Source organism: Choristoneura fumiferana, chromosome 11 (genome assembly GCF_025370935.1).
Source record: "Choristoneura fumiferana chromosome 11, NRCan_CFum_1, whole genome shotgun sequence".
Taxonomy (NCBI): domain Eukaryota; kingdom Metazoa; phylum Arthropoda; class Insecta; order Lepidoptera; family Tortricidae; genus Choristoneura; species Choristoneura fumiferana.
The window spans coordinates 15120649-15136721 of NC_133482.1; the positions used below are offsets into that span (position 1 = coordinate 15120649).

General features: G+C 39.5%; 2 protein-coding genes across 2 annotated transcripts in view; one reads left to right on the forward strand and one right to left on the reverse strand.

Moving 5' to 3' along the window:
* The window catches only part of LOC141432896 (SCP2 sterol-binding domain-containing protein 1-like), a 532736-nt gene that overhangs the window by 348825 nt on the left and 167838 nt on the right, over positions 1 to 16073 (reverse strand). The window lies entirely within an intron of this gene.
* On the forward strand, positions 2206 to 14126 carry LOC141432387 (uncharacterized). Its single transcript, XM_074093925.1, has 7 exons — positions 2206 to 2228; positions 3892 to 4084; positions 5235 to 5322; positions 9050 to 9304; positions 10343 to 10530; positions 12074 to 12206; positions 13876 to 14126. Exons 1-7 carry the CDS (start codon positions 2213 to 2215, stop codon positions 13990 to 13992), a joined length of 990 nt encoding a protein of 329 aa, XP_073950026.1. The 5' UTR covers positions 2206 to 2212; the 3' UTR covers positions 13993 to 14126.

Here is a 16073-nt window from a genome sequence, read left to right on the forward strand (position 1 = left end):
GCCACTTACAGTTTATATCTGTCACGATATCAAAAATGTGTGCACGCTTTGTAGAGGTGAGACGTATTTACTGGAATAGGTTCTTGGAATAGGTTTTGGCTTGGACGCGTGAGTACGCGTTCCCGCCCGCGATACTTTTAGCGTACGAGTATTTAGGAGTAGGTACGCGCGGCTGACAACGATCCGCCAACTTGAAACAACAGCATTTATGTACACTTTTAATTGAACAATTTATAAAAATTGCTGACAGTCCTAGACCCCGATAAAGTATGAAGGGAAGTTTTTAGTCGGTATTTAATATGTTAAAAAATATGAAGCGTGAAGACAACTATGACGCGGAATTCGGTAGTTTGATATTCGTAAAAGTACTAAAACTAGTACGGTTTATACCGCAATCACGGGAGCGAATTTACGGGAATAATTTTGTTTACGCAATGAGTCAATGAGTTAAGTACTCGTAGATACTCGTGGACCTGGTCTTTGGATCTAGTCTTTTTGTGGACGCGTACTCGCAAGACTCAGTCCGCTTTTGCCTAGTACGTCTCACCTCTAACGCTTTGTTGAGTCAGATTTTGGTGCCGGTGAGTGTACAAGGCTTCAACATTTTTCTGAACTCTAGAAGCCACCGCACCTAATCAAACCTAAAACTATCATTCAGTTCAGTTATACGAATATAAGTAGTGGTAACTTTTCATCGACATTAACTTGCAAGTTTTCACTATGTTGTACTTCACTAAAAAGTCTCAGGACGTGTTGTAGGCTTTTTTAAATCTCGATTAAAGGCTTAAACTGACAGTTCTTGTATGGATCTGACAGGACTTAAGACTACTTAAACCTAGATTAAACAGCCTGCCAGTGGACGTCAGTGTCTAAATCCGAATACTACGCCCTCTGGTAGGTATATTTTAGCCCAAACCACAAGGCCAAACCTTTGTGCAACTAACCTCAACACTGGCCGGCCATCGTCACGTATCAAGTTGAAGTACATCAACAACTTTGTCACAACAAGTCAAGTCACAGTGATAATTTGTGTCAAGTGACAACACAGCGCGTCGTCTATATATTAAAATTAAATCCAATACTCTTAGGAAAGTTTCACGAAGATACCAGGAGGTTAGGAGTTGGCAGACGGTTTGATGATGGAAGTTGTGATGATCAAACGGCATAGTGATCAATTCTACGCAGTTTGATCTTCATAACTGTTGTCATTGATAACTCTACTGTTCTGTAAAAAAAAGAAGATACAATGTACCCGCACGATTGTTAGGAAGTGTATGTGAAAACGACGTAAGAAAATTTACCAAACTGAAATTAAAATAAAGCAATTCGAGGTAAATTGTCATTTTGGAAGTTGACATCGATCATCGCAGGTGAGTTTTGAAAGTACAGTATCACAAACTCAACTGTTACGGTGCACAATTAGGAACTAACGTGGCGTCGCATTAAATTTATTGAATTGCTTTGCAGTGGCGCCATCCGCAACTTAATCGTAAATTTGTAAAGCGATAACATTTTGATTAACATTACTCATCATTATGTGTTTCAACTAAACTAGTAATCATTCTCAAAGCATACTTCAAGTCTAGCCTTGAGGAAATAGCATATTTCTTCAAACAATATTTGTGTATCACTCATTGCCAACTTGTTTTGACATCTGTAAAAATACGCTCTCAGAAGTCAAAGTGACGATTTTACAGATTTTTGAAGAACATTTTTATTTCAAACAATAATTTATTACACAAACATATTCCAGACATATATAACTAATCTCAACTAAAGTAATAAACAAAATCTCAGAATAATTCAATTTTTTAAACACGATTACGAACACAGAATACCAGTTGCAAGATTGAAAAAGTTCGCATGTCAATTTTAAAAAGTGTTGCCGCTAAGAAACCATAGCGCATTCTTTTTTCTAATTTCAAATTTTGTCATCATGACAATCGACTGCTCCCGTCGCGATTGTCATAAAACAAAATTCGCTCATTGCAAAACAATTCGCCGTCCTTTGAGGTTCCAATGAGAAAATATTCTTCAAATAATATCTTACCAATATTCCTTTAACCGTCATTCACTTTTGAGCTCCAAAGTCAAGTGTTGAGTGCCTTATGTCAATAGCAAAGTGACGTGGTAATTCACAAAATAGTCAAGACCTTTGCTTCAGTTAACTTCAAGAAACTTCACCACGCTGCGCAGGTCCGTGATCAAAGTCATGAAGATCAAACTGCGTGAGTATATCTTGGATATACACTGGTTATAAATTTAAGTACGTATCTGCTTGCTCTACAACCACTCCAATGGCTACTTGCTAGAAAACACATAAATCTCGAGTAAGCGTTAAGCTCAGTTTAGTAGTGTCAAAATGTATGGAACTGTCAAGCTAAGCCAGGCTTAGCTACTAAATCTAGATTTATTTTTTCCTGCAAGACGGCTAATACAATGTTGAACTAGTAGCATAATCTCGCTCAATTTATATTTCGACTATCATTTTGAAATCAATCTTTACCTGATTGGTGTAAAGGCAGAATGAGGGCTATATAATAAAACCATTAATTCTGCTTTCCATATTCTACGTAGTATTACCTACACATATTTCACTTGATATCTTGTCTTATGAATCGGGGTTGTTGATGGTATTCGATATTATATCGAACGGAATATAGATAAGCGGCAATAAGGAATGTTTTAGTGGCAATTAATAGTGGCAATAAATTTCTTAGAGCTTTGTGCTATGTACTGGATGGTATCTTAAAATTGTTAAAACGACTGGAATACTTTGTCAGGTACTTTTGTGTCGTGTCAAAAGATAGTAAAATTCCGTTTTGTTTTATTTGGTATGAGTTTCACAGGCTTTTATTTAACTTGCAACCTTTGTACGTAACTTTGTTTTGGTTTCAATTTTTTTTAAGATGTTCTGGTAGGTATTCCGATTGAGTTAAAATTTGGCATTCTTATTAACTACTTAACTTACGATATTCTAACTTTACGAGCCTTAATGATCTATTGGTTTGAGCCATGGCTCTCAAGCAGAGGATCGTGGTTCAAATCAGGGCGCGTGCCTCATGACTTTTCGAAATTCATTTGCGAAATTTCATTTGAACTTAACCAAGAGCTTTACGGTGAAGGAACACATCGCCAGGAAACCTGCACAAACCTGGGAACATATTCAATGGTCTGTGTGAAGTACCCAATCGGCACTACTCGCGTGGGAACTACGGCCTAAGCCCTCATCCTGAGAAGCCTGTGCCCATTAGTGCATCAAGTCGTATTTTAGTCAAACGAAGTTCAACTGACATAAATATGCTAATGTCACTTTGTGAAATAATGTTGCCATGTTAATTGAAATAGGCGTTAGTTTTCGTTCAATCACGAATGAGTAGTCAATCGTGTATCAGCACCCTTTTGGTACGAAAAACCCCATTGAACAGATCCAAAGACGCATTGTTTACAAGTATTTATCATAAAATTTAAAAATGTATGGTAATTAAACATTATGAATAAAACTTGAAATAAATCAGACTAAAAAAACTGTTTCTTTGGGATGGAAGGACTGAACACTGGCAATATGGACAGAAGATAAAAAAAATTGACGTGATTTTTAAAACATTCAGCTTAAAAAAACCATTAATTCATTTTGTCACAGCACTATTTTTGTTTCATCAAAACCTGACAACCCAGTAAACGTCAGGCAACTTCGTTTGATTAAAGATTTGACTTTAGTATGATGGTGGGTGACACTCTTTCTCGGCCCGGATAATACAGACATGGACATACCTACCGTGTTTTTCATGTACACGCCCATAGAAGCACATGTCAGTTTCTATGGGCGTGTACACAAAAACACCCATGATGATGATGACTTGAAACTTGATCGACTTAACCCTTCCGCAGCGCGAGACCGTTTCCCGTCCACATCGTCGACGGACGAGAACGAGAGCGGGCCGGACTGGGACACGGAGCTGCCGCCGCCACCCCCGCGCCCCGCGTTCATCCACCACCCCCCGCCCCCGCAGAGCATCGTCATCGGCGCCGTGCGCAAGCGCCGCGGCAACCTGCCCAAGCACTCTGTCAAGATACTCAAGAGGTGAGTCTATCATCATATCAGCCCTAGGACGTCCACTGTTGGCCTCCCCCATATGATAGACCTCCAGTTGCTTCGGTTGGAAGCAGCCTGTATCCGCCACCACTGCCCATTGCCACTTCAATGAGCCGATGAGCCGGTGAGTCGCTCAATATTTTCTCGTCGAATGAACAAGAATGAGTGAGTCGGGTCCCGTTGGCCTTACTTGCATTTAGCCTTGGCGAGCAGAGCACCTTAGTTGTATTTTGTCCGGGTAGCAAAATGCCTTGGTCTGTAAAACGCCCTCATTGCTATAATACAAGACATAGTATAGACGTAATGACTTGGCTGTAAAACGACTTAATGTCAATGTTTTAGTAGGTAAATGGTCTGGTTTGGTCTTGTAAATCTATTTAATACAATCAAGACCTTACACAATTATCTGTAAGTTTTAAAGATTTAAATAAAACGTTGGCTGACTTGAAACCTCTTTAGTCTGAAATGACGTACCTACTAACTTTTTAAAACTAAAGTCATAACTCCCTAGGGGAGGAAAACTATACGTAAATCCATAATTCCCACGGGAACAATTGAGGCCATTGCCTTTTAGTATATAGCCATGGAATAACGTCATTGACGAGCAAGTGCGATGAAAATATAATTTTGCAGTTGACCCGTCGCGCGACCAATGACCTTTTTTGGGTAATTTTTGGATAAGTATACCCTATGTTAAAGGGTGATCGAAACTAGCAACAATAATTGACAAATCACGAGTAGTTGTTACGCTCCACTGCACTGTATCGCGCGGGGCATCCGACTAGAGTTGTGGATAACGCTCATTTCGAGGCTTAAAGACTCTAACCCTTAAGACTCCCGAGTCTTAAAGACTCAACTATATTTGAGGATTAAATTGACTTTATGCGTATGCATGCAAGAAACCGTCTTTTCGGCCTTTGAGTGGTTAAACCTCGAGTCTTTGGGGTTCCAGTCTTTAAGCCTCGAAATAAGCGTTTTTCATAACACTACATCCGACGGGTTATTTAAAAATGTCAACTACTCTATTAACATTTTCATCATTATCATCAGCCGGAAGACTTATACTGTTGAACACTGACCTTCCAACTTTCTTCAGAACGCCACAATGAATTTTAAAACTTATTTCCATTTGTTCAAGGTGGCTCTACGATCACCGATACAATGCATATCCTAGTGACGCGGAGAAGCTGGCCCTGAGCCAAGAAGCGAACTTGACTGTTCTACAGGTAATAGTTTATTGCCGCAATTAAAATCTACTTTCAATATCACCAGCGCTCAACATCTGTGGACTTTTAGCATAACCCTTTACCAGCCATAGTCTATGTAGTGACCACATAAAATGTACACATAATAATATATTCGATTACAATATGGTACAAAATCAATTGAAGACATTACAAAATATTATTCCATTTTAAATTAATTTTTAATTAATTATACTCTATTTTGTTCCAACATGATTCAAATGACACATAATGATTATGTAACTTTGTGAGGCGGTATTTTTTTTGTTTCCAACAGAGTTACAATGCTTGAATAAATTAAATCACATTAAAACTGCCGATTGTTCGAATATTTGAACTCAAATTTGCTAACAAATTGTTAAGTTATTGCATAGGCACTTAGTTTCTTTAATGAACGCCTTTACAATGTTGTTTCAATAGGCCGCAATGGCTAGAGGTGAGGGTTATCAGTTAAAATAAAAACGGTAAAATAAAAAAACGTATTATTAATTTGCATGATTCAATTGTTCGTCAGAGTCGGAAAGTGACACTCCAGGTGTTGGATAAATTATATTTTAAAATTCAATACGACTTTCAGTTCAATAGCGTCACGTTTAAACCAACTAATAATGCTATTGCCACTTTTAGGACTAGGTACGAGTACATGCAAGAGTATCGATAGTTTCCGTAACAGTAGGAGGGACTCTAGTTACGTCAGTGTGGCATCATGTTAGAAAAAATAGAATATAAAAATTGTTTTCTTTTTTAGGTAAACAGTATAATGCAATGGTTCATTTTGGTGGCATGTCTAAAGCGGGACCTGGAAAAGGATTAAGTAAATAAAAGCTTGTGTGACTTAGATCTGAAGTAGATCTAAAACACACAAGCTTTTATTTAACGTGCAATGTTGGAACGTACCTTTACTCAGCAGCACAAAATTTGGCCCTACTATCTACATACAAAATTACCTATTTCTTCATACATTTGAGGGCCAGATTTGCCGCTCAGTATATTTTGTATGTACGGTGTCTTCAAATGTTTCAAGATAATCAGATTGACCTGAAATTTGGGAAGGGTATGATTAAAGCAAAAATTTTGTAGGTATAATTTTTTTTTTATAAAAACTCGTATGCACACTCAAGACCAACACTTTATTTGGCAAACGACTTTTTTTTGGGGACACTTGACACCAATTGACCTAGTCCCAAACTAAGCAAAGCTTGTACTATGGATACTAGGCAACGGATAAACATACTTATATAGATAAATACATACTTAAATACATAATAAAAATCCAAGACCCGAGAACAAACATTCGTATTATTCATACAAATATCTGCCCCGGCCGGGAATCGAACCCGGGCCCTCAAGCTTCGTAGTCAGGTTCTCTAACCACTCGGCCATCCGGTCGCTTGACTCGACACTTCCACTCAGACTTCTTCTATTCAAAGCACTTTCACATATTTTCTTACACCGAAAAGCTCTATGAAACCAGTTGTATACAACTTACGAAGTTATTGGTGCAAGCTTCGGATCGAGCTTCAATGCAAGCCTTTGTATCCCTGTCTTTCATGTAAGCTCTTAGAAAGTCCCCGAGGAAACTGGGGGCTAGCGAAATATTGCAATGTAGCATTATACGGCTTTCAGATGACCTTAGACACGAAGTATTTATGACAGGAGGTGAAAACTTCCCCTCTTGATTAATAAATACGATTCGATTGACACGAAAAAACTCTTAGGTTGTACCTAATGCATATGTTTATTATTAATAATAATCCTGTAAACTATACTCATTGACTGATCGAATGATAGGAAACACCAAATGTTACAGCTAAAATATGTAATGTAATGTTATATCTAAAATTAACAAGACATTCGTCCCCCTTTAGAGCTGCCGCCTACTCTATAATAATATAAACGTAGAGGTAGTTTAGCAATTATACTTAAATAATCAAGTTAAAATATTAAGTTTCACATTATTTCTAGACAATAACCCATTTGTAACATCATAACTGTCAAGAAACGCATCATAATCGATATTAACATGTTCATCCAGTAAGTGTGGTGTGCTCTTTTCGTAAAAATGGCAGCACTACTTTGCGTAAAGATAAGCTAACACCTTTTGACCGCCGTAGTCTGATATATAAGACACCCAATGTCCAGCCACTATCGCCGTAGTCTTATAATTAAGACAAAATGTCATATAGTTTCGGTGTAGATGGCGACACGGGCACGTACGAATGAAAACGTATTGGTGGTTAAAAGGTTAAAGCATCTCCTGTTATAGCTACTTTGTGACTCTAGCTGTACGGGGGAAACGTACGAGTACGTTGATTGGGAATAATTCGGAAGATGTTATGGCGGTGTCGGTTGGTAGACTAGAAGCTAGATGCACAGGGCATTGAGTATTTGAATCGAGTTTCTTTGTGTGAATGTTATTTATACTAGTGAATAGAAAATTACGGCCACTTATATTTCAATAACCTTACCAACAAAAAGTTGGAAAACCCCCGACTTTTCACTTCGAAGTTCAATATCTCAAAAACGGCTGAACCGATTTTGATAAAGCATGTCTAAGAATCATCGCTAAAAAACCTGCTATCAAATAAAAAACCGCATTCAAATCGGTCCACCCGTTTAAGAACTACGATGCCACAGACAGACAGACAGACACACACACAGACATACAGACACACATAGCGGTCAAACTTATAACAGCCCTCTTTTTGCGTCGGGGGTTAAAAATACGTTTGCATCTTTAATTCTGTCACACATAATATAGCAAGAACTTTGAACCAAGAGCCCGCGACGGCCAGATATTCGTTATTTTATAGAAGCTGTTTTATTTATGATCCTAAAACAGGTAATAATGATACCCAACTGTGAAATTTGGGTAGCGTTGGCTTTGGCAGGTAAAGGTAGTAAATATGTATGTTTTAATGTTTTTATGTATAAAAATAATGAGGGCTATCGTTTTTTGTCTCACTAGATGGCGCACTGTTGCGTGAGGTTTTTAAGTAGGTATGCTTTTGAAAGACTGTTATTACGGGCGTGAAAACAAAGTTTAGATTAAAATCATTTTAATAACACCTAAAACCGTACCATATAAATATCGAGCATGCCACAGTGTTGCATAGTCCCTGTTTTGTTCGGAAAAAAGGGAGGACAAAGGTTTCCGAAACGCAAAACTGTCTCAAAACACAGACAGTCATGCCCGGAACGCATATTTTGCCATAATTCATTTCAGATATTGCAAAATATTCACAAAATTATTCTAATTATAAATAAACCCGCGTAGCTCACCCAAAAACTATGAGATTTGACATTTCGGAGACCTCACGCTACACTAGCGCCTCTAGCGGCGAATTCATTCGCGATAGCCCTCATTACATTAGCCTTTTAACGGCCAAAATAAAACTGGGAGTATTTTAGTGGTGTATGTTATTTATTAAACTAAAAGTAACAAAATTAAACATTTATGAGGAGAAATTTATCATTTTTAAGAGGTGTGCTCAGATGGGTACAATGGCTCCTGCTGCCTGGCTGGATGGCTGATCTGCATCAGGCGTGAGATTTTGCAAAGCAAGGTCGTTCGAATCAATCATTATTCGCAATTAAATCAATAAAGCCATAGACAAATCGTCTTACACCGCTTTTAAGCAGCTGTACACAAGCGGGTACAGAGGGCGTTAATAGGTTAGAGGTCTAATATCTTATTGTATACCCTCAGGTGTGCAACTGGTTCATAAACGCGCGTCGGCGCATTCTCCCCGAGATGATTCGCCGCGAGGGCCACGACCCGCTCCACTACACGATCTCGCGGCGCGGCCGCAAGCAGAGCGCGGGCATGATGGCGCCCGGCGTCATGGGCGCCATGGGGCCCATGACCATGAGCGCCATGGGTCCGATGACCATGGGCACCATGGGCGGGGTGCCGCTCGCGTCTACGTCCGGAGTTGTCGTATGGGATGGGATTGGGATTGATGTGAGTTGATTTTTCAATATTTCAAGCAGCTACCTTCAACCCAGCCTATATACGTCCCACTGCTGGGCACAGGCCTCCTCTCAGAACAAGAGGGCTTGGGCCATAGTTCCCACGCGGGCCCAGTGCGGATTGGGAACTTCACACGCACCATTGAATTGCTTCGCAGGTTTGTGCAGGTTTCCTCACGATGTTTTCCTTCACCGCAAAGCTCGTGGTAAATTTCAAATGTAATTCCGCACATGAATTTCGAAAAACTCAGAGGTGCGAGCCGGGGTTTGAGACCAGACCTTAACCTTGAACGGACCTCACGTTACTAACGCCATCTAGCAACGTTTCGTCTGTCAATTAGCCCTCATTGTATTATGATATAGGGTTGGATGCAAGCAAATATTGCCTGATGTGATTATAACTTGATGCCAAATATATGTGACCTGACCTGACGACCTGACGACCTGAAGTTGTTAATCGTTTCTTGTCATAAAACAATAATGTCGATAAGATGTATCTGTCCACTTGAAAGTTAGACTTTAGCCACATTCGTTTAAAAGTTGATAGACCATCTAGGCTAATCGTACAAGTAGCAACACCAGAGGCTTGCTGATGTGCTGCAAGCCTTGAGTGTCTTTTATAGATTATTTCGTGTCCAGTCGAGGAAACTGAATCACGTGCCAGGGTCTCTGCCAAAGAAATCATAGCGAATTTAATTATGGGAAGGTTCCACCCTGGTACAGTCACCAGCATTAATATCTGCAACAGCGGAGCGTGCAAAAATATCTGACACGTCCTTCCGGCCCTAGAAATAGAGTCGTATCAGATATCTATGCACGCTTGTTGTGTCACATATTGGTGCTGGTGACTGTACGTATTGAGTTTCTTCTCCACGCTGAAAACTGCACTTTGACAATCAAATTTCTTTGCTCATTAAAATTATTTTTGTTTCTTTTAATCAGCCTCATTGTTTTTTCCGATGTAGAAACTGCGAGAAAATGGTGAAACAAAAAGTCTTTTCTCTGATCCGAGATGCTTCACTATTCTCAGACGAACACACAGCACAACCGCAGCCACGTGTACGGCGACAGTTTGCTCGTGTACCGAAGCGACGGCGACGAGCTGGTCGAAGAGGGATACTCCAGCATCAGCGAGGAGGAGGTCAAGTACGACCCCTCGGTCTGGCAGTCTGTCATCAGCTGCGGGCCCGACGACAGGCTGCACAATGACGCTAGGAGGTGAGTGTCAAGAGTTGTACCCTGATATTACTCCCAAAATAGGGATCATCATCATCATCATCCCAGCCTATATACGTCCCACTGCTGGGCACAGGCCTCCTCTCTGAACAAGAGGGCTTGGGCCATAGTTCCCACGCGGGCCCAGTGCGGATTGGGAACTTCACACGTACCATTGAATTGCTTCGCAGGTTTGTGCAGGTTTCCTCACGATGTTTTCCTTCACCGCGAAGCTCGTGGAAAATTTCAAATGTAATTCCGTCAAACCACTAGGCCACCACGGCTTACAAAATAGGGATACCATTTTGAAATTAACTTTGTTAACAATTAACATTAACATTATGACTCTACATTTTGACATTATGCTAATTGATTTATAATACCATTAACTTCATGATTATAATTATTGTGTGCCCTTGCAGAGCGTCATGGACTAAGTAATAATAATACCTAATGTAATACCTTTTACAAATATGTACTACATGACTTTACAATGAAATAAAAAAAAATCTTAATCGCTAGGTTTCGATGAAATTTGGCACACTTGTTTTTAGTGCAAGATCAATAAAGGCCACGGTACAATTTTTAGGAATTCTCTCAGGGTTTTTTTTGTTGTTTTGTTTTTGTTACAACCGACACAGAATCAAAACATTAACACGTTATTACATATTCTCGTTAAAAGGGCTGTACCTACGGATTTGGATGAAATTTGGCATAGTGTAGATTGCTGGTCATCTGGAATAACACAAAGGCTACTTTTTATCCCCATATTTCTACGGGATCGAATTAGAATCCCAAAATTTGAACCGTTACGATTAGAGGCATATAATTTGAACGCGGTTGCTTTTTTGCGCTGGTTAGCGAAATCCACAGTGTTGGGAATTTTCATGTTTTTAGGGTTCCGTACGTCAAAAGGAAAAAACTGAACCCTTATAGGATTACTAATCCGTCTGTCTGTCTGTCTATCTGTCAATACCCTTTTTCTCAGGAACCGGTGGTTCCAAGCTGAAATTCATATTAAATACTCAGGTCTACTGTCCCTTGGAGCTATGAAAAAATCAAACTTCTAAGCCAACGCAATTAAAAGATACAGCCGTTTATGCTGCAAATTTTCAACACTCGCAAGGGAATCAAAACCTATTGTATCTTGAAATTTGGTACAAAGCAACGTCTTATAGCACAGATAAAGGAAAAACTGCGAAGAGCGTAAATTTTTAGTTACATCATATAATAAAAATATAATTTGTACGGAACCCTCAGTGCGCGAGTCCGACTCGCCCTTGGCCGGTATTTTTTTTTTTTTTTTGAAATTACGGAATTTTCATATATTCAACTGCTAAACCGAATGGCTTACGCATGCGAAGCCTCGCGCAAATACACGTAGTAGTAATTTAATAAGTTATTTGATTCTATTCGATGTTTTTAATCCAATTTGATCTACCTATTTAATTTAATTCGATTTGATTTGTAATTTAATTTGTGAATTTAATTCAATTTATTTGTAAATTGAATTCAATTTCAGTTATTATAATTTAATTTAATACAGCACGGGCGCAGTGGTGACAGTATCGACCTCTGAAGAGATCGACGTGGTGGACTCTTCGGGCGTGGACGGCGGCGGCTGGCACCCCCAGCTGGCGCATCTGCCGCAGCTGCCGCACCCGCTGCGCCGCGTCCAGGTCAGTCCACCGCCGCCGGTCGCCGTCGAGCTCGAAGTTGCCACCACTGACATGTGATCACAGCTGTCGTAGGCTAACGATACCAGGACCCTTTCTGTTTAGGACCGCGATGAGATGGCCACAATTTAAAAGAAATTCTTGAGATGACAGCTTCTTTAAATTACAGTTTCATGAAATGACCGCTTCTTGAAATGGCTAATGGGACACTTGACACCAATTGACCTAGTCCCAAACTAAGCAAAGCTTGATTGACTAATTGGTTTCCATCAGGTGACTCACTTGCTCGTTTGCCCCTATCATATAAAAAAAACACTTCTTTAGATGGTCATCTATATTTGATCAAACAATAGCGTAAATTAATAACTGAATTCGGGCCTGGTGCATCTAAATGTACCAGAAAAAGCCAATTTGTACATAAATGGTCGTTTCTAAAAATGGTGTTTAAGAAGTGGTCATTTCAATAAGCTGTCATTTTAAGAATCAGTTGTTGCAAGAAGTGGTCATTTCTCATTGTGGTCACGGAAGGGTCACAACGACTGGCTGAGAGCCTGAGAAACGTTTGGCTATGTTTAAAGAAAGAATTATGACGACAATCACAAAGTTCGTGTACTATGTACACTAAGCTATTACTTACAAAACCTTGTACTTATAAATTAGGGTTCTAGTCATTACCGCTACCTTTTAATTTCAAAATTAATTGTAAATTCACATCGGTCCTTTTTTTCGAATGCAGGAACTTTCCCATACTTTTCTACCTAAGCAAGATCAGAGTTGTGTTTTCCAGAATAAACATAGGGCACTAATACAGGTGATTCAGGAGACGTGAGCAGAATCAGCCCTACCGGATTCAGTTGAAGGCTACTACTTATATCGCACCAATATTTAGTGAGATTAACGTTCTTTTTTTAAATGCGGAAAAAAAAGGATTAAATTATTTACAAAGTCCATGATCATTCTGCAATTAAGTGTGGGGTTTTACAGAAATGTGATTGTGAACGATCCATTATCAATAACTAATGGTATAGAATTGGATCTGCTCACGTCCCCCGAATCACCCTCTATATTTCGAGAACCACATCCCAAACCATAACTTACCTAGGTTTTACTTGTTATGTTATCTTGAGTAGGTACTCGCAACGTTTTTTTTTTACCTTCATTGCAAATTAAATTTAAAAGTGGAGTACCCATACTTAAGCAGTTCACAGGTAAAAAGGAAACCACTTGACTTCAAAGCTGACATTGAGATTAATAATCCGGTCAAAAGTGGACTTGATTAATTGTTTTTGTATGAATGTCTGTACTAACTCCCAAGTCAAATACAGCATCGAAGGACGTCGGTGTTAAAACACTTTATTGGTAAGAGAATTAGATATAGATTAGCGTTATATTCCTTGTTTAGTGTAAGCTCTTGTAAAAGTTGTCGTAGATTGTTATAAATAAATTATTTTACACTGATACTTCTTTTTTTTGACAATGGGTGTTTTAATGCCGGCATCACCTGAGTTAAGAGTTAGTTCCGATATACATTTGACATTTAATTGAGTTTTAATTTCGATATGACAATTAGTGTATATCTGGAAGCCCGTAAGCTATAAAAAATTGGTATTTTGCGTAATCAACTTTATTTTGCGTATTCGGGCAGAGGTTAAATGGGGGGTCGTTACTTCAGGTGGTGCCGGCTGAAAGAGAGGGGGAGCGTGACAAATTCAAGTGTCTCTATCTCCTCGTGGAGACAGCCGTCGCCGTGCGCCAGAGGGAGAAGGAGCAAGAGGACCTCGCTGGTTAAAACAGCCTGTTACTGGCGGGTTCCATGGGTGGTACAAGGGCTGGATACTGCATTGACATGTGCCATATATGGTACACGTTTAGTATCTGGAATAATTAGCAGCTTACTTCGTTAAACTAGGTTTTTGAGTGTAGCATGGATAAGTGAGTAAATTAGTTTCATATTTAGGTAAGACGTACGTTAGTATAAGAAATAATGTTAATGCAAGTGTAACCTTTTAGTTGATAAATAAAAGTTTATAAAGTTTAGTTACTTGAACTTTTCACTTTACTCTGCTGAGTCTGCTTGCGTACGCATTTATGCACCCCTTCTTATTACACTAGCGTTTTTAAGTCCACTTGCAAGTTTTTTAATCTAGGTTTATGTGGTCTTAAGTCCTGTCAGATCCATACAAGAACTGTCAGTTTAAGCCTTAAATCGAGATTTAAAAAAGCCTTCAAGACGTCCTTAGAAAGATTGAGAGGGGTGATGGGATCCCATATTGGGGGCACCCGGACAGGGAAGGTGTAAGGGCCTTCGCTACCTGGCGCGAGTGCACTGTGCGGGTGCACGCCTGCAGGCGCGGGTGCACAACCCATCGCACGCGATAAGCGCAGTTAGTACTGCTCATACTATTTTTCAACAGGTGTCCACACGCTCCGTGTAAACCGCGTAGCGTTGGCGATTAACCCTTTCAGCCCGGCTGAAGTTTTTTTTTTACATGAAACGGACCGTGATTGCTTTGGGCTTGTTACTTCTAAATTGCATTTTACCTTTTTTATCAATATTCCCAGATCTCAAAACTTCTTGGTCTCAAAATACCTAAATTGCAGAATGCCTAATTTTGTTTTCTTATAACACCGGAATCTTAATATGGCTGAATTTCAAAATACCTTAGTCTCACCTTAACTTCGAAATCACTTTCATGGCAAAACAACATATGCTTAAATTAAACCAACCGAAAGTTAAAATACCTAAATTTTTATGTTGAACAGGAACTAAGTATATATATAACTAAAAGTCAATAATCAACATTAAATTTTGTCATAAACCCACGTGAAAAAAAAATTAGGCATTTTGCCTTTTGGGTGTTTTCGGTTTGAGTTGTTTTAATATTTTGTCATTTCTGCCATTCGGTAAATACATTCAAATGAATGAATTGTGCATTTCAATCTTTAGGTATTTAGAGAATATGACATTTTAAATCAGTCGTAATGAATTTTGTTCATTTTAATAAGAGACAATTTGACATTTTAGGTATTATGAGCCTGTGGTAATTTGAAAATTAGGGGTATTAGTGAATAAGGTATTATGAAATTTTGTGGTTTTAAGCCCAAAGCGCTCAATCTGCTTAATTTTATTTTCCTTGTCGGGGAAAAACAACTCGTAGGTATGTACTTGTAAGGCACCACTTCTAATTACACTAGCGTTTATACTCGTAGAAAGGTAATCCGATGGATGACGAGATGATCTAAAAGCTTCATGACCCCACATTAAGGTGTTAAAACAGTAACTAGCGATTTACGCAACAAACCAATATCGCATCCAACCAAAGAGGTACTGTAAACGTACGAGCGCTCGTCTCTGGCCCAATAGTTGGCATCTTTAATCTATGGTCATTAGCAATAGAGATGACAGCAGGGTGTCGTCTATTGGGCATTCGTGTCGAGCACTCGTGCGCTTACCTTACTTATCTGTTAAAGGTGCGGCCAAACTGCTGCTTTAAAAACGGTGACGGCACGGAATCGCAGTGACGCATCGTATGCGCATCATTTTTATCGCATGCTCTCCACACCGCTGCTTAAAATACGGAATCGCAGTGACGTGCTGTAAACGTCAGCTGGGCTACTACGAAACTCAAAACTCGAAGTTCGTATCGTACCGTCCCTCTCGCTCTCGTATTAAATAGTATGTGTCAGAGGGACCGCACGACACGAACTTCGAGTTTACCGAACAAAAGTCTTGTCGTTTACGGCCCGTCACTGCGATTCCGCACCGTTTGCGTATTTTAAGCAGCGGTGTGGAAAGCATGCAAAAAATGCGGTGCGTCACTGCGATTCCGTGCCGTCACCGTTTTTTAAGCAGCGGTTTGGTCACACCTT